General features: G+C 41.0%; 1 protein-coding gene across 1 annotated transcript in view; it reads right to left on the bottom strand.

Moving 5' to 3' along the window:
• The window catches only part of PDZRN3 (PDZ domain containing ring finger 3), a 243,455-nt gene that overhangs the window by 200,214 nt on the left and 20,961 nt on the right, over positions 1 to 22,280 (bottom strand). Inside the window, exon 3 of the mRNA XM_068557574.1 lies at positions 21,032 to 21,139. Coding sequence (XP_068413675.1) covers positions 21,032 to 21,139 — 108 coding nt within the window. The remainder of the gene's footprint in view (positions 1 to 21,031; positions 21,140 to 22,280) is intronic.

The raw sequence follows: 22,280 nt of genomic DNA, 5'->3' as shown, positions 1-22,280 counted from the left end.
CTCCTGTGGATATTCCTTTATCCAGTTGGAAAACGGAAAGGCTGTTTTAGGACTGAGTTGATCTTGGCTGAAGGAGAATAATGATTTTCAGAGCTTTGTCTAGACACTGCAAACAAGAATCTTTAACAGGGGGCTCAAGGATGGGTTCCAAACAGTCTGTGTGTCCCATGAAATTGTGTGTGTGTGAGTGAGGGAGAGAGAGGGAACGAGAGAAGACGAGAGTATGCACTTTTTGGCAAGAAGACCCAGAGCTCTCATCAGATCCTTGCAGGGGAGGGCGTCCTCCAGAGGAGTCCTCTCCTCTACATGCCATCGGCTCACACAGCCAGGTGGGCCCAGGTAGAGAGGCCAGCAGGTCACCCTGTAGCCTGTTCCTCTCCCTAACAAGTCTACAGCAGTTCTCATCACTCTTTGAATGATGGCTTATTCATCAGTGACTCAAAATGACCCTGTGATGTCACTATTCCCCACAGAGTGGAATCCGACACAAAGAGGAGAGGGCTGGATTGGACTCCATCCAAATGGTGTAGCTACTCAAGTAACATGGGGCCTCTTCTGCGGCCGTTTCACCTATAAGGCAACTTCTTGACATCCAGCCTAAGACACAAAATAGGGTTTTTCTTTCATCTTGACTTCAGTATGATGAAAGAAAATGAAAGAAAGTATGCATATGGACCTCTTCACATACCATCTCTGTGGTTTGGTAATTCTCCATAAATGACTACGTTTTGTTACTGTTGTTATTTTTCCAGAGACTGGCTTGAATTATATCTTGCTTCGTAACAATAAAATTTACCTCAAATGAATTCTGAAATACAATACATCCACCTTTGCAGTATCCAGTCCAAAGCTTCCACACAACACATCAGAAGCAGCCAGCAACTGTTTTTATTTTAGTAAAATGCCGTCTTTTTGTGGAGGGGGTACGAATTCTGGGGTTTGAGGTTTACCCAAGTATAAAATTTCAAAGTTCATACATACTCTCGTATACAGAAGAACAGGCCTATGCAAAAGCATAAGCAACATTCCTTCGGGATTCTTCTTCGTACAAAGAACCGTGTGTGTACGTGAATGAGTATGTGCGCAAGCAAGTGTGTGAGCGTGAGTGCAAGTGCGTGTGTGCGCGCGGCTTTCTCCCAGGCGGCTGAGTAGGCAAAGAGAACTGATGGTTTGCTCATTACGTTTACTAATTTCTCCCCTTTTTAAAACAAAAACACTCCCTGTGCCATGACCATATGTCCTTAAATATTATCTTTTACTACAGAACCCCACAATATCACTAATGAACACCCAACTATGTTACTTTAGCCTTTGAATTAATGTGACTCTGCTTTTGGAAGCTACGTCTTTCCACACCAAGCCTTGGGGTTTGTGTGGTGCGTCTGTGCGGGGGTCTGAACATGTGATCACCTGATTCTATATATTTTATGGGAAATTTTATCTGTGATTACAAAGAAACATTTACTCATTGTGGAAAATAAAATCTCAATAGTCATATGAATATATACAGCACACAATCAGCTTTCTGAAGTCCAAGGACCAGGTCCAAAGGGAACATCCACAGGGATGTTATGACGGCAATGTTGGCAGGTCCAAAAAATGCAAAATAACTGAAGGACGTATCAATACATGTGGCATCGAATAAGCTGGGGTCACATCCGTGTGATGAAACAGTATGCATTATTAAAGCTGATGAGTTATCTGTGCATCTGTCGGAGGCCTGTGCATGACACACACTTAAAGAAAGCAAGCCCACGAATGAGTACAGTAGGGTTCCACTGTGTAACGACAACGATCTAAAGAAGAAAAGAAACGTCTAACATCCCGTGTGTGTGCGTTTCTTTTTCTCTCTATTCGCAGAGAAGCACATGTCCCGGGCTGAAACACAACCTACCTCAAACACAGGAGGAGGGAGAGGAGAGGAAGGTAGGTGGAGATCTGCCTTTTTGTTTTAAAACTTCTACTGTCTCAGTGACTGTAGCAACAACACATAACTTTACGACCTGGGCAGTGGTAATTCAATAAAAGATGTTAGTTAAGAAGAGAACTGTATGTTTTAATAAATATTGATAAAAAGGTCTCAGAACCTATCCCCTCCTACCCTTCAAGTGAGGCCACTGCCGGCAACTCGCTGTGTGCAAATTCCCATTATTCTCTATGCCTACATTAACTAAAATAACTTTTTAAAACAAAATAAATTATAATATATACAAACATACACATATATAGTTCTGTTGTATGCTTGTTCACTTAATGAGGTTTCGACCCACTTTCCATGGACATGGGATCTGGCTGGGCAGAAACGTGACATCAAGGTGAGCACACAGAGTCAGATGGGGATTTGCATCCTGTCATCCTCAGCTGCCAGCTGTGAGACCCCAGATAAAGCCCTTAACCTGAGTCTCAGTGGTGTCAATTCTATAATGGGAACAAGACTACCTGCTACTGCAGGGCTGTGGAGAGAATTAAATGAAATGACACATTAGGATAATGAAGTTCCCTGCTTGATATATAGTAGGTACTCAACAAATGCCAACCACCACTAAGAACGATGTAGTATTAAAAATGTCACTGAATACTTGCTGTGTACTAAAAACTCTTCTAAGAGCTTCTAAAATCTTGAGACATATTAACTCATTTAATCTGCACACAATTAATGAGATAGGCACCACAGTCCTCATTTCTCGGACCACAAAACCAAAGTCCAGCTGTATAGCCCAAGGCTACACAGCTAACTGTATCAGAGCTGGGCTCCCAACTCAAGCAGCTAGCTTACCCTTATCCACCCCACACACTGCTGCTTAATGCTGAGATTGTGGCAGGAGCTTACGGAAGTTAAGTTCTTCTACAGGAGCATCTGTGTGGACCGCGTCACAACAAATGAACCACACTAGCTAAAGCAGCCTCAGGCTAGCGGGTGATTTTCTCAGCACTGGTTCCCAGACCTTTTCACTTGGGTACACAGGTGTGCACTTACCCAGACATCCCAAACTAGCCCACCTGGAACATGCAGCACTCTCCCCCCATCTCTCCCCGTGAGCCCAACCAATTACACTCTGCAAAGGAGACCCATCAGCCAGGAGGTTCTCCTTCCCCCATAAGCACTTCCAGCATCCCAAACTAAACTGAACCAAATGGAGGGGAAAAAATGGCCCATGTAAAATAGGACAAGGTGGCCTCAAGTCCACACCCACCTGAAACACAGTCCTTCACTGGATCACCCCAGGAGTCTGCACGCCAAGGGGGCAGCCCTTGACAGTGGCCAGCCCTAGCCCAGACAAGCTAGCCCATCCCTAGCTTATGATGGAATGAAAGGTCTCACGGACCCTGATCAGGAGAATCCTATGACCAGCTTATTAAACATATAGGCGACCCCAATGTCGTACAAAAATAACTTATTTCTAATCTGCACATTTAGCCATGTGTCTACCTCTTCCAGGACTCCCCTAAATTAAAATCAAAGTGGCATTTCTGTCTCCTTAAAAGGTCAAAAAGACTTCAAGTTCGAGCTCTGTCTCGTAGGTGGTCTGTAACATTAAACCATCAATTAGCTTTATACTTTCACTTCCAAGGCCACAGCAGTTCTTTTCTCTCTCTGACAAGGTCAGGACATTCCCTCTGTTTGGTGTGGTAAAAAGAAAAGAAAGAAAAGAAAAAGAAAAGAAAAAGAAAGAAAGAAGAAAGGAAGGAAGGAAGGAAGGAAGGAAGGAAGGAAGGAAGGAAGGAAGGAAGGAAGGAAGGAAGGAAGGAAGGAAGGAAGGAAGGAAGGAAGAAAGAAAGAAAGAAAGAAAGAAAGAAAGAAAGAAAGAAAGAAAGAAAGAAAGAAGGAAAGGAAGGAAGGAAGGAAGGAAGGAAGGAAGGGAGGGAGGGAGACAGAAAGAAAGACAGAAAGAAAGAAAGACAAAGAAAGAAAGACAAAGAAAGAAAGACAGAAAGAAAGAAAGACAGAAAGAAAGAAGAAGACAGAAAGAAAGAAAGAAAGAAAGGAAGGAAGGAAGGAAGGAAGGAAGGAAGGAAGGAGGAAGGAAGAAGAGAGAGAGACAGAGAGGGAGGGAGGGAGGGAGGAAGAAAGAAAAAGAGAGGGAGGGAGGAAGGAAGGAAGGAAGGGAGGAGAGAGAGAGACAGAGAGGGAGGGAGGGAGGAAGAAAGAAAAAGAAAGAAAGAGGGAGGGAGGGAGGGAGGAAGAAAGAAAAAGAAAGAGAGAGAGAGGGAGGGAGGGAGGGAGGGAGGGAGGGAGGGAGGGAGGGAGGAAGGAAGGAAGGAAGGAAGGAAGGAAGGAAGGAAGGAAGGAAGGAAGGAAGGAAGAAAAAGCAGGCCATTTATAACCCAAGAGTTTGCTTCAATGCTTTTAATGAGCAGAACCTGGCATCCTTGTTACAGAAGCATCTTCTGTGATCGCTACTGAACCTCAGGTATCTCGGGGCGGGGTGGGGGGGTGAAGTGAGGAAGGAGGGAAAAAAAGAAGGAAAAAAGAGCCACTTCTGCCCAGGAAACAGGATAATGGCAGATAGACCCATTTTGCTTAGGAGTTGAACTTGAGTGCCAACAACACATTTTCCTCAATTAATACAATGGCTACATTTTCAGCAGAAGTTACCAACTTTTATTACTTAATTGGATGCTCCACTGAATGTGTGTGTGTGTGTGTGTGTAAGAAAATAAATAAAAACTGATATAGGAAAAGAAGAAAAAATTATTGCTAGAAAACAATCTAGTTTTTAAAAACTTTTCTTAAAGGTCCTTGAAATATCTATTTCGAGACCTCTAGAGTTATTTTGGCTTGGATTCTAGTGTTACTTACAGGATGTCCTTAAAGAACATTTCATGGCAGTTCCTCTAAAGCAAATACAGATACTGTTTTGCATTCTTTCACTAATATTGTGCATTCTTGTTTGGGCACCAAGCTAAGCAAAATGTTACATTAGATGCATTCAAACATCACTGACATATGTTAACAAAAGCGGCTAATTATGCACAGAGCTGCCCATGATCCTTTCAATTGGTGCAAGAGATCACTTATTTTTTAAAACGTCCATTGAGTGAATGCTGCCATCCCACATCCTGAAAGGTGAGAGAAACTGCATGATTTTTCGTTTTATCTCCTCCTTTTGAAACCTTTAACAAAAAATTATTATTTCAAAATAAACTCTTTTTAATGTGAGTCCAGGCTGTGTCCACCTTTGAGAGAGAACATTTCACTTTTAAGCTGGCTGGCATAGCAACACACAAGCAAATGCCCGACTCTAAACCAGTCTGGTTTCCTTTCTTGGCTCAAGGGTTTAAAGGAAAAATTAAGACAGTACCTCTGTATTAGTCTTAGCGGTTTAGAGCTTAGGAATTCACGTTTTAAAGTTCCTGCTAGCAAACGGTATTAGAAAACAGAGCAGGAACTGTCTATGAAGCCATTTCTACCTGATTTCTTCATTTTTATTCACGTTTGCATTGTTTTTAGCTTAATGTTAATTCTATGAGGACATTCATCTTTTTAATATTTTAATTTTATTGGCGTATAGTTGATTTACAATGTTATGTTAGTTTCAGGTGCACAGTAAAGTGATTCAGTTATACATATATTCATTTTTTTAAGATTCTTTTCTCGTATAGGGTATCAAAGGATATTGAGCAGAGTTCCCTGCGCCACACAGTAGGTCCTTTGTTGGTTATCTAAATATCTTATGTATAGTAGTGTGTGTATGTTCATCCCAAGCTCATTCATCTATTTCAGCTCGTCATCTTTTCTCACTAATACAGCACAGAACACAAATCTCAAACATTTTAGCAGAAAGGTAACAGTGAAAGGGTAAAATACATCTGTTTACTACGCTGGGATGTAAACATCATCTCACTCATAATCCTGGGTGTGATCTGGGGGCAAGAAGCAATGAAGGCCTTTCCCAAGGCCTCTGTTTAGTGCTCTAATGTGCATTTCCCTCCAAAGGAGTCCTTGGAAAGTTCTACCACGAATTACGGCTTCACTGACAACTTGGTTTGATAAACAACAGAATTATTTCCTGGAACGGGCATAAAAATTCCATGGCAACAACAGTGGCTAAACTTTCATCTAAAAACATGACACACTCAAAATAAAAGGGGGTGAAGGCATCTTCCAGAACTTAGTTGCTCTTGATTTTATGTTGTTAAACGTGGGTCCTACAGGTGCGAAGACCGAAGTCAATGAGAGGACAGAGGTGACCAATGTCAAATATCTTCCAAATATGGTGGCAAAGCCTGCGGCTTCATAAGCAAAGACCACAACTGTTAAATGAAACTCATACTCTATCTCACAGAACTGAGTTAACCAGAGAAGACACAACTTCCTATATCTTACTGCTAGACATGACTAAAAACAATGTTTTCTTAAAAATCTAAAGTCTGGAATTCATAAATGTAGATTTTTTTTTTAAGTTTAGTTTATAAAACCCAATGCAGTATAACAAAAATTGAACTCTTGATTTTCTTAGCATCTCATTATATATTTATATTGCTTCCCAAGAAAGGAACTCTCCTCCTGACTTCCCCCTGGCATGAGGAGATACGTCTGTTTTAAGCTGATGCTATTCCTGTATGGACAGCTGGCCGGGTCCACTTGTCCAAGGAGGTGTTGTCAAAGTCTCAAATGTCCCCGAGACCTCATGACATACTGCCACCTGCCTTGAAGGCTTCTAATGTTAGACTTCCTGCAGTTTTACCCTCAGAAGCTGGTCATGTGACTTGAAAATCTATTTCCAAGTCACCAGGCATCGGGCCAGGCCCCAAGAACACTGCAAATCCAGGGCTCCACCGATGTGTCCCTGCTCTCAGGACCTGACACTCAAGCAGGACCCGCCTTAGTCCCTCCACAAGGAAGTAAATTTCCCAGGGGCCCCTCCACCTCAGGAGAGCCCAACAGAGGCTGAATTCAGAAGCCATAGTGGGTATAGCTTACAAACTGCCCCACAGACTCTGGAAGTCAGTCACCGCACGTGGCACAAAAAGCACCCACATCAAACACCAGGTAGATACACATTTCCTCAATGTGTATTGAGGGGAAACCACCCTGCACACCAAAGCTTTGCACAGAGAAGCAAGTTAGGCGTCCAAAGGCTGGACTCAGGTCCCCTTTGTAGTTAGTCCACTGTGACGCCGGTGACCGCTAACGAATGCCCTCCATCTGTTGGTGGCCTGCAGAGTCCATGAGCTTTGCCTCAGGCAGGAAGTTCATAAGGGGAAAGTTGACAGGTAGTGGAGCTTAGTTTTTGTCAATACAGTCATATATCCTAATAGATCTGACTCCATCCTTTGGCAAGAGGCTGGGGCTTACATGTGCCATCAACAGATCATGTGCCATCAACAGATCATGTGCCATCAACAGGGTATAATGTCAGAAAAAAACATCTGCTGCCAACATGGAACATACAGTTCTTTCCTCCACAGGAATGTTCCCAAACTGCTGGCCACTGCCTTTTAGTGAGCCATGAAATCAACTCAGTGGGTGGCAGACAGCATTAAAAGAGAAAGAATAAAATAGAAATGCCAGACAGCTCTGCATGTCCTAAGGATAAACATCTCTCATGAACTTTTTCTCAATTTTTAGACGCATATACCAGGACCTGCTCACATTAGTGAGTGCTGCACTGGGTTGTATATAAAGCATATTTCTTACCAAAAGAGTTTGCAAAATGCTCTTTCAAAGAGCAGGGTAGCAGGAGAGGCTGCTGGGCCAGGACTTACATATCTACGGGCTGCATCAATTGACAAGTGGGCACACTATACATAGCTACAATTGGAATGCATAAAGATAGTATAGATTTTCAAAAATCTATAAAAACAAAACTGTATCAAAGGCAGATTCCCTGATGTCTGGCCTATTACACTATTATTCACCTTTCTGCCTCTGAAATTCTTTACCAGTGATGAAATTATTCCTCCCTGTGGTGGACTCAAACTTCTAAGAGCTCCTTCATCCCTCCACCAACCAAACTCAAGTGCCTACACAAAGCGTAGCTCAGACTGGCACATGGCAGCAGTGGGCAAGGTGAAGTCTGGACTGTTCGACCTTATTGGACGTGGCATAAAAGGACCCGAAGACAGGATGAGCAAGGCATTCCATTGTCAATCTCCAACCTGTCTGACTGCCTCTAGGGGACAGAGTCAATCTGGGCCTAAGTGTTTCCAACACCATTTGGTAAAATAAGTGTTATCTACATGTAACATACCTACACAAAGTGTACATCTTGATGCGTATTCACAGCCTGAGCACATTCATTGACCATTACCCAGACGAAGAACAGGACGGGACCAGCACTCCAGAAGCTCTCCTGGGGTCTCTGCTCCCATTCACCATCCTCACTTCTAACCCCACAGGATAATTTTGCTCTTAATCAAAGAGAAAGCAAGGCTCAGGCTCAGAGTCTTCCCCAAGCAACAGTATCTAGATGAAATTGACCAACTCTACACTTTTATGGTACTCATTTTTACTGTTACCGTCTGTTTACAGCACATGAAATGGCTTTCCACTTGCAATCATGACATAAGTTTCCTTTTAAAATAAGTCTAGGCGAAACAAAAGCTTTAAGAAGAATGTGAAGTGTTGAACAAAACAGGTGGTGTATAAAAGGCAAAAAATGACCAGGTGGTATACAACCGACTCAAGTTTGCAAAACGCTGGTTCAGTTTTGCTGATCACCGTGAAATGCTAAACTGGCTTAACTGACTATACCGTACCCTGATTTTCCAAGGAGGATGGTGGAGTCTCTCTCCTGTCCCAGGGTCTATCAGAAGGACGAATTTCCTCTCTTACACAGTCTTAAAACAGTTTAAGATCAGTACTCCCTGCAGATGATACGATGTTATTTTTATAACCCTTCTGACTTGTACTTCTCACACGCATCACGCTTAAAAAAAACAAAAAAAACAAAAAAAAACGACTGGACTAAGCTGATTCCGAATGAAAAGAAACATATCGATTTTTCTCTTCTTAAATCTCTACTATTTTAAGTTTTAAAAGATCACTTAGAACTGGGATCAATTATAACAAAAGGCCACAAACAGATCACACTGAATACCTTTAGTGTTCTAATAATGGCAAAAAATAACAAACCCTTACATGGACTTAACTTTCAAACAAACTGAAGAAGAAAGGAAAAATATCATTTCAGTGGAAAAAGCAACTTCCTTCCTTGGCCTCTTCTCTCTGAATTAGTGTAATTCCCTGTACGTTAGTTCTGTTAAATCTAGTAAATTTAAGCAGAGGAGTCTCTCTGAATTTCACTTGTAAGATGTACTTAACGTGTCAGGCAAATTAACCTAATCTTACCTATGAACAGGCTTTGCAGGTAATTAAATAACCTTGTCAAAACAAAGATTTCCTTGCCTGCACTTTACATAATACCACCTGCCCAAAGGATTCTCCTTTCATTTCTCACAAAGTGTAAACAGAGGTTATTAAACAGGGACTACATTTGAAACAGCTTAAAACTTCATCCGATTTGTCTTGGGTCTCCAATGAGCGGCTCATATAAAATAAAGACGAAATCTCACAAGTAACTCATGTGAAGTCAATGTATTCAGGCATATACACTTACTCACAGATTCATATATACATATACTCATACATGGAGTCATATATATACATACGGTTTTCACAAGCTCTTGAAGCACAAAAAAAATCTTACCTGTCAAACAAAACACGGTCTATTAAAGGTTTGTGGCTAATAAAAGTTAAAGTGTGGTTTAGAACTTGATGAAAACGCAGATACCAAGGTTAAGGTAACGTTTCTCTGAAAATGATTCAGCCCAATGCGGCATTTAATGTCCTTCCTCTGTCTGATCGTGTTTCCCTCTGCCGCTTCGTACACCAAAGCAATCAGTCCTTCAGATACCAAGATGCTGATCAGGGCAGCTGAACAGAGAAACTATAAACTTCACCAACTTTGTTACCACCATCACTAGTCCTTTAAAAGGAAAGGGAAAAGTAGGTCTTTTTGCTAGCTTTCAATCTTACCTTTTAGCCACCAAAGAAAATTAAGATGTTCCTCCATTGATAGTGAGTTTCCAGCTTTCAGTAAAAATATGACATATTTTTTTCTTGCTTGATTCCCTCTTCTAAAGTTCCTTTATCACCAGCAATTCTATTCCAAGCCCCCAACATATGTTAATATTACCCCACCCCAAGGTTCCTATAAGCACACTGACTCTTTCAGATATTTCAGAGAATGATACAAAGTATCTGAAATCCACTAACATTGCTGTAAAAAATCATACATCATCGTGTTTTACTTGTGCTCCTACCATTTCATTTAAGCTAGAGTTTAGAGCAAGTAATATTATGCGCTCCATATGCAATTTCCACGTCTCATCAGATTCTGACAAGTAGGCCATTGTACCCTGTGATTAAGCAAACCGATTAAAGTTTTTTCAAGACACTGCTTACCATCAATAAGGTTTTCTATTTTCGTCTTTACTCTTTACCGTATTTCTCAATTTTTCTACGTTGGTGTATTGCATTGACATCAATTTATAAACGTTACCCTAAAAAGAAGTTGACGTGAGTTGCCATCTTAAGGGAAGATTTTGTTCAAAGAAATACAAACTCCACAATTTCAAGAAAATCCCAATATTCCTCATGAGTCAATATAAAAATGGAAATCTGAATCGGTTCAGGCACTTTAAAAATAGCTGATATTAAACATGCAATTGTTTTACTTTATTTTTAGAACACTGAAGTCAGCACATACGCAATGAATTACCAGGTTCACACTAACATGTAAGCTAAGAATTATTCCTGATTGATCAATTACCATGATTTATATGGCCTTAGGAAGTGATAGCTGTTTCTCCATCCAGATTCAAAGGGTCACTAATTAAAGAAAAGAAATCTAAAACAAATTAGAATGATCTATTCACAACTGTAATTTTGGGTTTATGAAACTGTGCCATAAAACCGTCATCAAAGCACTGGCTTTTTAGAAGGTCCTTCCAGCCCAGCCTCTACAGAATGACAAGAAACAACACCAGCAAAGCTAACCACCTGGGGAGTGTTTATTCTGGAGCCAAATTTACAGTTTTCAGACACATGCATTATATTCTTTATTGTAGCAACTTTATGATACACGTACAGGCAGACCTCGTTTTACTGCGCTTCACCTTTATTGCGCTTCGAAGATTATTGCATTTCTTACAAATGGAAGATCTGTGGCAACGCTGCGTCAGGCAAGTCTATTGGCACCCTTTTCAATAGCATTTGCCTGTTTTGTGTCTGTCACATTTTGATAATCTGCAATATTTCAAACTTTTTCTTGCTTATATTTCTTATGGTGATCTGTGATCAGTGATGTTTGGCATTTTATAACAATAAAGTATTTTAAATTAAGGTCTGTTACATTTTTTTTTAGACAGAATGTTATTGTACACAATAGACTACAGTATAGTATAAACATCGCTTTTATATGCACTGGCAAACCAAAAAAAATTCATGTGACGCCTTTTATTGTGATATTTGCTGTACTGCAGTGGTCTGAAACTGGACCCACAGTATCTCCAAGGTGTGCCTAAATGGTGTCCTTAATTTACAGAAGAAAGCAATGCTCAGAGATGAGGAGAAACTTGTCCAAGGTCGCAAGGCTAGCGATGGTAGAATTAAAATTCAAAACCTGGTGTGATTCCAGAGTCCATGACTCCTAACCACTCTATACAACTGACTGCCTTTCTCAGGGCCTGAGTATCAGCTACCTTCCTCTGTCCATCGGTCTGACATGGAAACTCCCCAGAGCCAGGGACCACCTATGAGCTCTCTATGCATCTTGGCCTATCTCAGTATTAGGGAGAATACAACTCGCCTCCAACAAGTAGAACACATGCCTCCTGATGGTTTCTCTTCCACTGTGAGCCTGAGAACCCACACAACATGAAGATTTTCAACAAGCCACGACCAGAGATCACTCTATATAATTCATCCCCCTCCCGGTTTTTAAAATAAACACCGCATAGGAGTTGTATGTGTCTGGCTAACAAATTCTCAAATCGACGTGTGTAGAAACATGAATGTCCTATAGCAACAATCATTCCAGGAAAAGAACAAAAACTGCCTTCTTTGGATGGTGACTGCCAGCAACTTCTAACCCACCCCAGAGTTTCTCCAGAGAGTGAAAAATAAAACATACATATATTTAGCTCATTTTAAAAAAAACAGACTGGCACGTCTCTTTGGGGAGGTGGGCGAGTGGCTAAGAAAGCAAACACTCTTAGGCTTTCAGTTCTCTTGGTCCCCGAGAGCTGTCAAGTGACTCATGAGGAGTAGCAGGAAAAGAGGAATTGATGAAAGATGGAAATTAAGAGACTCAAAAGAGCCAAAAAGGAAGCGGGGAGTGCTACCCTCAGGAGAAGAGGGATGGGACCCAGACTGTCTGCAGTTCGAATGACTGTCAAAATAGACACAGACAAATAGACAAAACAGAAGATCCAAAGGTCTTCTCGGAGCAACGTGGCATCTGTGTGGCCGAGAACCCCATCCCAGCTGCCCTCCCCCCGAGCCTCATGGAAATCATTCATCATCATTAGACGAAATCGTGCCGTTGCAGCTTCCCACCCTGGGGTACTGGGAGTTTTCAGTGAAAGTGGCATAACTGCAAAATCAGCGCTTGCAGCCGCCAATTCCACGCGGCTGAGTCTTCCACGTGTCATTCCCAGTGACAATTCCTAATCTAACTCTCCCTGCTCCTGTTCCCAGCCCCCTCATCTATAGGCCCCGTGCTTAGTTTTTGTTTCCAAAATGATGTGGACCTACTGCTTTCAAAGGTTCTCCCAGAGCCTCTCCTACACAGCTTATTTTACATATACTTCATAGTTGATAATTTAAGTCAGAGCATTCCAAACATACCTTTCAAGTCCGATAAAAGTGCACCTAGCTCTTTGTGTCTTACACCAACAGACAAAGACAAAAACTTAATTTTTAAAAAAAATGATGTGGGTTCTTGTTCTCAAAACCCCCATACTTAAAGATAAGGGTCTAGATATGGTGTACAAAGAAGACAACTGAATATAAACTGTATCTTATCTGTACTGTTGTCAAGGGTTTGTTGTTTTGTTGTTGTCTGGGAATTACCAAAAATTTAATTTTTTAACCTAATCTTTATTCAAGAAATTTAATGGGGATGCCAGTCACTTCTGATTTATTCTTGATTTTAAAGTGCTTTGTGGATGATCTAAATAACTCTTTGTACTAAGGGTTGACCATGAGGGGATAGATTTAAAACTTCTGGGGAGCCACAACTCCCACAAAAGTACACAGTGTCAAGAGGAAGTGAACTCTGATAATCTGGGCAGAGAATGGGAGGGAGGAACTTCCAACAGCCTGGTTCCAGAGTCCCAGCATGAGCTGCCCACCCATCTCATACCTGAGGCCACCTGCTAGGAGCTTTTGGAAAAGAGAACGACAAGTAATGTACAAAAGGAAACACACAAGCAGGAGTCAGCTTTGTGATACTTAAAACTCAAAGGAAACTTCTAACTCACCATTTTTCCTCTTTACTGTTTTCTGGATTATAAAAAAGAACACTCACTTCTCTGGAGAAGTCCAACATTGTAGAAAGGTGACTTTAAAAATGTTAAAGTTCCCCCATAATCCCACTCTACAACTTTATATATAACTTTAAAATGTTTTATTACCTCAGAGTGCTTTTTCCTATGAAAAGACTAATATACATAAATGTCTTTAAAACAAACAAATTGCATCACGCCATATGTTTTATTCTTCACCTAACGTTTATCTGGCTGGTGTGCAGCGATGTCTGTTACAAAGATGTTCACTGAAAACCTAGTTGTTTTTTTTTTTTTTAAAGTTAGTTTTAATAGCAAAACTAATAAGAAAATAACAACAATAATAAATATTACCAAGTCAATACATCAGTATAGTCATTAGAAAAAAATTAATACAAAATGTTATTTTTTTTAAAGGCAACTGGGAGTAAAGAGGAAATACTTGGTGTTAATTGGTCACAATGTTAATTCTGATAAGTATGTCTGCCTGAAACAGTTCAAGGTTTCCTCAATAATCCTGCAGCAGCACTACATTCTGGCTAAAACACACAAGAGGAAAACAGATCTCAGAAGTATTTTGCTGACTTCTATAATTGGCTTTGGTGTTAAGTTCTTGTATCAGATACTAAAATTTTAATTTGAAAAAAACCCCAAACAATTCTTCATATTGGCACTTAAGAGCAAAAATCCTTTGACCTATGTTATCTCCTTGCTCTACCCAGACAGCATGACAGGTAGGGGAGACAGAGAGTAATACTCTTCCCATTTTAGAGATGAGGAACTCGAGGCTCAGCATTTAGGATACTAAGACCACAGAGCGAAAAACCTGGTAGAAACCTAAACCTGGGGTCCTCATTTAAATCTCAGGGCTCTTTCCACTTCCACATGTGCCTGCTAATACTAAGGAAATCAGCTGCTTTAATTTTGCCAGAACTTCTATTGCTATGGTATAGGCTGTAAGAGTAAGATGAAAGTAAAAAGCTTGTTTAAACAGGGGGAGGAGGGAATAAAAATCGAGATGCAACAAAGGTGCCCACTTTATTTTACATCTGAAGACCAAAAAGAATGACTGATACGTTATTATGAAATACACACCATCCCAATGAAAAGAGAGTCATTACTTCCAAATGATAATGTCGTCATTCCCAAAACACCGTATGAGTCCAGCCAGAGATAACAAATCCAGAGTCAAACTGTCACCCCTCCTCTCTTGCGTCCATGGCAAACATCACTAAATGGTCACCACACTCACCCCCACTCAATCCAGACATGGTCTCAGAATCCTTCCACATAGTAATCCAGGGTACAACACTGTCAACCAATCGAAATTGGTAACTAAGATGAAACTCTAGTCTCTGCCTCTGGAAATGGAGAGTTGGGGTCCATTACTAATAAGGGGTCTCTGAAACCTGCTTATTTTTGCAGCTTAAAAAGAATCTTCTCAACATAGCTTGAATTATACCACATTTCTTTCACCAAAACAGATTATTTGTGTAACTGAGGTAACAGAGATTTCAAATTGACACGAATAGGTTTTACTTCTCAGGAGGATAATTGCCACAGAATTTTTTCCTCTCCTCTGCTGAGTGTGGTCCATGGCTATCAGTCACTACAGAGGACAACAGCATAGCCCCACGTGTTTATTTTTAATATTACCCCCAAATGGCTTGTGCATATCTCTGCCTGTTTAGCAATAATAAGTTTCCTGCATACAGTTACACAAGAAATACCGAGCCTTTCTTACCCCATAACGAAAGAAAAATATAATTACAAAATCACCTACTTTAGAGCATATTTTTCCTCCCAAAATCAAACCAAAAATAATATGGAAATATTTTAAACAATTTTCATCAACAATTTTTAATTCACTGATAACATCTAAGCAAAGATCAGAGATTTGATTCAAAAGAAAAGAGTACATTCATCACTATTTCAAAAGGGATTCCTCTAGGAGTTGCAAACCTTCAAAGGAGGAGGAGAAACTTAACCATGCAGATTTGGACTGGAATTAGAGGTACTGATACAGGCATAGTTTTCAAAATATATGAAAGGATGAATAGAGGAATAGAAGGAGAGAGGTGTGTTGTTGTTGATGATGATAATATTGTGTGTGTATGTGCATATTTACATTTTCTACCTCTGATGAGACTGCCTAGAAACAATGAAACCTCAATTATAACCTCATATAATTATATATGATCACACCCTAGCACCCATGTGTTGGTTTCTAAACGCCACTCACTCTTCACTCAATGGAGTTAGAGCTACTCAGTGGAGTTAGAGCTACTTGGAAAAAGAGCTGATTCTAGGGTTGGGGCAAGGAAAGTACAAGATGAGCCTGGGACATCTCGTGGTGCCACAAAGTAAGGAAGTGCTCAAAAACTGATGGAAACATGACAAAAGGACAGAAGTACTAGCTTGAAAGAGCTCCTTCTGGCCCAAACTGGCCAAGGTGACCACCAAGTTATAAGAATCCCTGAGTCCATACTGAAATAGACAGACAGACAGATGGAGATAGGTAGAAAAAAACAGGGAGGAAAGGAACACTTCTTCTTACAACTCATAAACATAGAAGGAATGTACTTAGTAAATCACCATTCGTCAACCATTATAATAATAATCAAGTCAAGTAAAATCCATAAGTGGGTGCTAAAACCAGTGTATGAGAGTTGGAGTCGCAGCAGGATATTTCCACAGCCTCAAAGTATCCTCCACCCTCCGCGACAGGATACAAGACAAAGGAGAAAACAGTACCTTTACAGCAGACACACCTGGCAGATAAGACTTTAACCAAGCAGTCCAAGTTAACATCACTGATAAAGGGACAAAGTGACATCGTGTGACCCCCGACAGGATGCGCTGAGAAGGACACTCTATCACTTCTTTGGTATTCCTGCCCAAAATGTATGGCCTGAATCCATACTCATGAGGAAACATCAGACAAACCCAAATTGAGAGACATTATACAAAAGACCTAGTTTGTGTTCTTCGAAAACATCAGTAGCACACAAGACAAAAAACTTAAGCCACTGCTCTAAAGGAAAGGAAATCAAGAACTACGACAACTCAATAAAACCTATGATCTGCGGTTTTCTCTTGCTATCAAGGACACTGTACAGATTATTAGAAATCTGACTAAATTCTGTAGATGAGGCAATAGGGCCCTACCAATATTAATTTCCTGATTTAGATAAATGGGTTGTAGTTATGTAAGAGGTCTTATTCCTAAAAAAAAAACCAACACACTGATGTATTTAGGAATGGGGTAGAGAGAGAAAGGGATAAAGTAAATGTAGTAGATGTTAATGCTGGGGGAATCTGGGTAAAGACTGTACAGGAATTCATTAATGCAAGTCTGAAATTATGTCAAAATAAAAAGTTAACAGAAAAAAAAGAGCATCTTCCTTTTTCTAAAACTAAATGCTTTTTCAGGTGAATTCACATGCCACTCTGCAATTTTAGTTGGTGGGAGAACATTATCTTCACTAACAAATATTAAAAATCTCGCTTTACCAAGTAGCCTAGCTCGGGAAGGGAAGGCAGTGTTAATCTGTTCTAGTCAACCCTGTAACCCAGCCTTTTGAGCAATGACAGACTAACCAAACCTACAGCAAACAAAACAGAGAATGACTGATTTACACAAAAGCCACTGAGCTTACACACCTTCTGTGACCACATGCTTGGGTCTTCAAATCATAACACTCCCAAGATGAACACGTATTTACAGAGGATTGTACAAAATAAAGGTTAGTGGCAACAGAGGGCTTCACTCCCTGCCTTCACTGCACTCGGAGAATTGCATTTACTATCTCAAAGCAGAAGAGGACATTGCATTTAGCCCAGACAACTGTCACAGAAATTCACTTACTGCCAAATGAGAGACGAGCAGAATGCAAGAACGAGCTTCTGAGCAACGCACCGTGCATCATAAGGTTTGAGAACAAGACAAACCTCTACCCCAGTCATTCTCCCTGGGGTCCCTATCATAACCCGAGGTAGTGCTGGAAATCTATGGAAGCATTTTTCATTGTCACAAGGATTGGGGAGCGGACCAAGGATGCTAGAAGCCCTAAACGCACAGAGTCTCGGGCAAAGAAGAATTATTGGGCTTCCTGAATAACCTTCCCGTATCCTGCCAGACATTAGTAAAGGTAAAGTAACAAACGTTTTATAATTACCTGAGGGTACACCCTAACTCTGTTTTACATATAAACACTGAGGGTTTTTTTTGTTTTGTTTTGTTTTTGCAATTTAAAGGCATACAGATTACACACCCATGTTCACAGCAGTATTATTCACCACAATGTAAAGATGGAGGCAAGCCAAATGTCCATCGATGGATGAATGGATAAACAAAATGTGGTATATACTTCTATACATACAATGGAATAGTATTCAGCTTTAAAAAAGATGGAATTCTGACACATGCTACAAGTCCACAGATGATTGTGGAGGCCATTACGCTAAGTGAAATGAGCCAGACACAGAAAGATAAATACTGTAGGATTCCACTTATGTGAGGCACCTAGAGTAGTCAAATGCATAGAAACAGAAAACAGAAGGATGGCAGCCAGGAGCTGGGGGAAGCGGAGGAGGGGTGGGTTAACGGCTACAGTTTCAGTTTGGGAAGACAAAAAAGTTCTGGAGATGGTTGCACGATCAAGTACTTAATGCCCCAGAAAAGTACACTTACAAATGGTTAAAACGGTAAATTTTATGTTATGTATATTTTACCACAATTTTTAAAACACACACACACACACACAAAAAGACATGTGTAAATCAAAGGAAGACTGTATTTAATTGTGCCGTATCTTAACCACAATCTGTTCACCACCGTGGAAAATCCAGTCGTGGACGGCGATGCTGCCCGTGGTGCCAAACTCCGCAGCACCGCCTTCCTGGACCAGCAACTTCTGTCGCCGGTGCACCGTGCCGAGCCCACAAGGAGGTGCCAGCGTCTGGCAGCAAACATCACAGTGGCTTCTAATGCGGCCGTGCCCGAGCATTTACACACCGATATATACATTTTACTATAAATGATCTTCCTGTTATTTTTCTATTAATGACAGTATATAGGTTCTACCATTAGGTGTGCATGTATATAAATATTACCGACGAATTTCGTTTCATGAGAGTATTGATGGCATTTCACAATATTTCTGATAAAACGCAAGGCGAGTGTGCTTGGTTCTGATGTGGGTGAGAACCACAGCTCCGGTCTCAGGGAACAAAGAGCGGTAGGAACAGAGTAACCGTTAACAACTCTGCAGTGAGGACGAGATTTAGTCAGTCTCTATGGATTTAATATAAACGTCCTTTTGCCAGGATGAAAGTTCTTATGGTGAAAATCTAGTGGGAGTTTGCTCACTCCTCTGAAAAGGAAGAAATATGGAGAAAAACTAGAAAGCCCCTGACTCTTCTTAGTGAACCCACAGGCACACTTAAAATAATCAAATTCATGCCTGGTAATAAACTCAGACACAGACAAGGTGAACAGGAGAACATCGTTTTCAGGCATGCGAATCACTGTATCATGTCAAAAGAGATTAGGATTTGACGGAGAAGGGCACGGGGTGTCAATGGCAATTACACATACGTTGTTTCTCTATTGTGATCATCCTTCTTTCCATCTCAACACTGGGACATGATTAATATTTTACATACTATCCAAAAGGGGAATGTGACTTACCAGAAACAGTACTAAATGTTTCAAACACAGATCACCCTTTGCCAAGAGAAAATCCTGCCCAGCTGTACGTTTCTCATTTGCAAAACATAAGAGCAATGAAATTCCATTACTTACAGAAACTGGCTGTTCCACCAAACCCTTGGCAACGGAAGCTGTACTTATCTTTTGGAACAACAGTCCAGAAAATGTATTCTCTCTTTCTTTTAAAAAAAGACAGTAAGGACACATTTGAGCTCTTGAAAAAGCGTCTTGCCCAAGCAAATTCCTGGTAGGGAAAATCCACTCCCCTGACCGGGGAAATATGAAGATTGACCCTAAAACATGCAGCAAAAAGATCTCCGAGTTTAAGAACACTTCAAAAAGTCAAGGGGGATGTAGCAGTATTAATGATGTCCTTAAAACAAAATCAAGTATCCTTTTAATACGTAAATTGTCACACTGCATCCACTCCTTCAGAAAAGTAACTCTTATACCCTAACTCGTTCAGTTCGCTTTCTTGCGGAGATATAACCGTCTGTTTCCCTAAGGATATAAATTGACCTGAAGTGTACTGCTTTGCACATTGCAGAATTCATCCAAACGAGACCAGAAAAGGAAGACTCTGTCGTCCTCTCCCCAACGCTCCCTTCCCCGGAAGCACATGGCCACATTACAGTGGGTTATAGGAACTTCCCTCGTGGCTTATCCCACGGTCAGAGTTCCCACTCGGTACAAGGTTTGAAACAGACCACAAATATACTCAAGAAATACAGATGCTATGCAAATGTGTGTTTGGAACATAAAACATGCAGTGGTCACAGTACCATTTTTCCAGTTTCCTGTTTAATGTGCTGTATTATGGCTACGGCCCATGGGGGAGTTTCTTATGGGCTTCAACAACTCATCCTGGATTCTCCTATTTAATTTTTTCCTCATAGGAGAGCCAACAAATTGAGCCCATGTATATATATATACATATATATATATATATATATATATATACATATATATATATATATATTTACCCATTAAAAGAGCAATCAAAATAGCCAAAACCACCAGCAAAATATAGTCATTTGTATCAAACTTTGCAACAGGAGCCCACACAAGCAGGCCCTGAATCACTCTTTCCCTTTCAGCAACTCGGAGCATGCTAGGACACTGTGTGACCCTATTCCAAAGTGTCCTGTGGCGGGGCGGAGGGAGCTACCTACCTCCCCCGGAGAAAATCTATAAAGCCCCTAAGTAAAAGTTTAAAATGATGAGTGAAAATTGAAAATGAGGAAGTGGGTGATGAGACGAGCGACCGTCCTGAATATCAACCTTTGCCTGCACGTCCCCGGACAGTCAACTAGTACAAGTGACAACAGGCAAAAAAGACACGCATAAAAGAGGGATATGTAGAAATGATTGTGTGCCGTGAGCCCTGAGGACGTTGGAGTGATTCCACAGCTGACACAATGACCCCCTCCCTGGTCACCGATCTGAACAGAGTCACCATTTGCACCACAGGGACTGCTCACCTGGTGCTAACTAACACACGACTCCCCAGTGGTTTTCACACGAAGCTCTAACTGAAGCACGCAAAACAGATGCGCGGCCGCGTGACAAGAGCCAAATCGTCAACAAGCCACTCATAATATGGCTTCTCTGCACTGAACATGAACAAAAGCTTACGAGCAAGGCAATCAGCACGCAGTCTGGTCCCACACCATCGGAGAGGTCTGACTCCTGCCTCAAGAGTCACCAGCTGAGGCCTCCCTGCCCCACCGAACACCCTGCCTTGAGCCGGATGAAGACGGGATGCCATTCGGCCTATAGAAGACCCTGGCAGTGTCCACATACCTCGATAATCCTGTCGTGAATTTGCAGGCCTCCGTCCTTGGCTGCAGGTCCACTGTCAACTATTTTGGATACAAAGATTCCTTCACTGGACGATCCATCTTGGTTGTCCTTTGGGTGAAAAAAAAACACACACGTGAATGCTAGGCATTAAGTTGATCATGAAAATCAAGCTTACACTCTTAAAACAGTAATGGGTTCTTGCTGGTGGCACAAGTGTCAACGGGGTAAAAGCCAGCTGTTTCCCCTGATATCTGTTTTAAGCTAAAATTAACATGTGATAAAATAAGTCAAGCCATACCAAAAGGTATAAAATGATAAGCCCCTGCCATCTCTAACCCACTGTCCTTCTACCCCTTCACTGCATCGAGTAGCACTTTATCCGTCCTTTCCAAAACATTTTCATGTATCACCTTCCTAAACATGTATTTCTTTCTTTCTTACACACAGAAACGGGATTATGCTCCCCACGTTCTTGGGCGCCTGGCCTCTTTCACTTAACTTTAAAAATGTTGGAGGTTCTTCACCGTCAGGCCCACTGTCTACCTCACTCCCTTAAGTGACTGGACAGTATCCCCACACAGGGATAATTAGCACTGTCTACAGCTGTTGCTGTTGGAGACTGTGTCACCTCTAATTCCTTTCTATCTGTATTTTGAAATATCTTTGCTAGTATATATCGGGGCAAATCCCTAGCAATGGAACTGCTGGGTCAAAGGGTATGTATATTTGATAGAGGTTGCCAAACTACCCTTCAGAGAGCTTGTACTTACAGCTCATTAGACAGTGTATTCTCATATCCCCACAAGCACAGAGTATTATAAAACTTTTAAATATCCAATAATCTGATGGTGAAAATAGGCGTTTTATCTTTGTTCTGATTTGCATCAGAAAAGCCCACCACGACCCCTCCCCCTTCCTAATAAATTCTGATCTCCACTCTTCTTGAATCCCTTTATATCTTTCAAAGTCCAGACTGAAACTTTCTGGGAAAGAAGACGGCTCGCTGCTCAAAGTCCTCCCTTTATTTAAAATCAAAAAGCTCCAACAAACTCATAAAAAAAAAAAACCCTCACAGCTTGTTCATGAACTTCTTTCCAAATAGCACTGGGATGAATGCTCTCCAAGTGTGTGGATTAAATTTCTCGTGATTAACAGATGGATTTATAAATGCAATGGCAAAAGCATGTGTTGTTTCCAAACAAAAGCATTTGGGAAGTAAGTTCAGGATGTTCCACAAAAACTCCAAAAT

The sequence above is a fragment of the Eschrichtius robustus genome, chromosome 12, assembly GCF_028021215.1.
Source record: "Eschrichtius robustus isolate mEscRob2 chromosome 12, mEscRob2.pri, whole genome shotgun sequence".
In the NCBI taxonomy this organism is placed as follows: domain Eukaryota; kingdom Metazoa; phylum Chordata; class Mammalia; order Artiodactyla; family Eschrichtiidae; genus Eschrichtius; species Eschrichtius robustus.
This window is presented reverse-complemented; position numbering and strand designations above follow the sequence as displayed.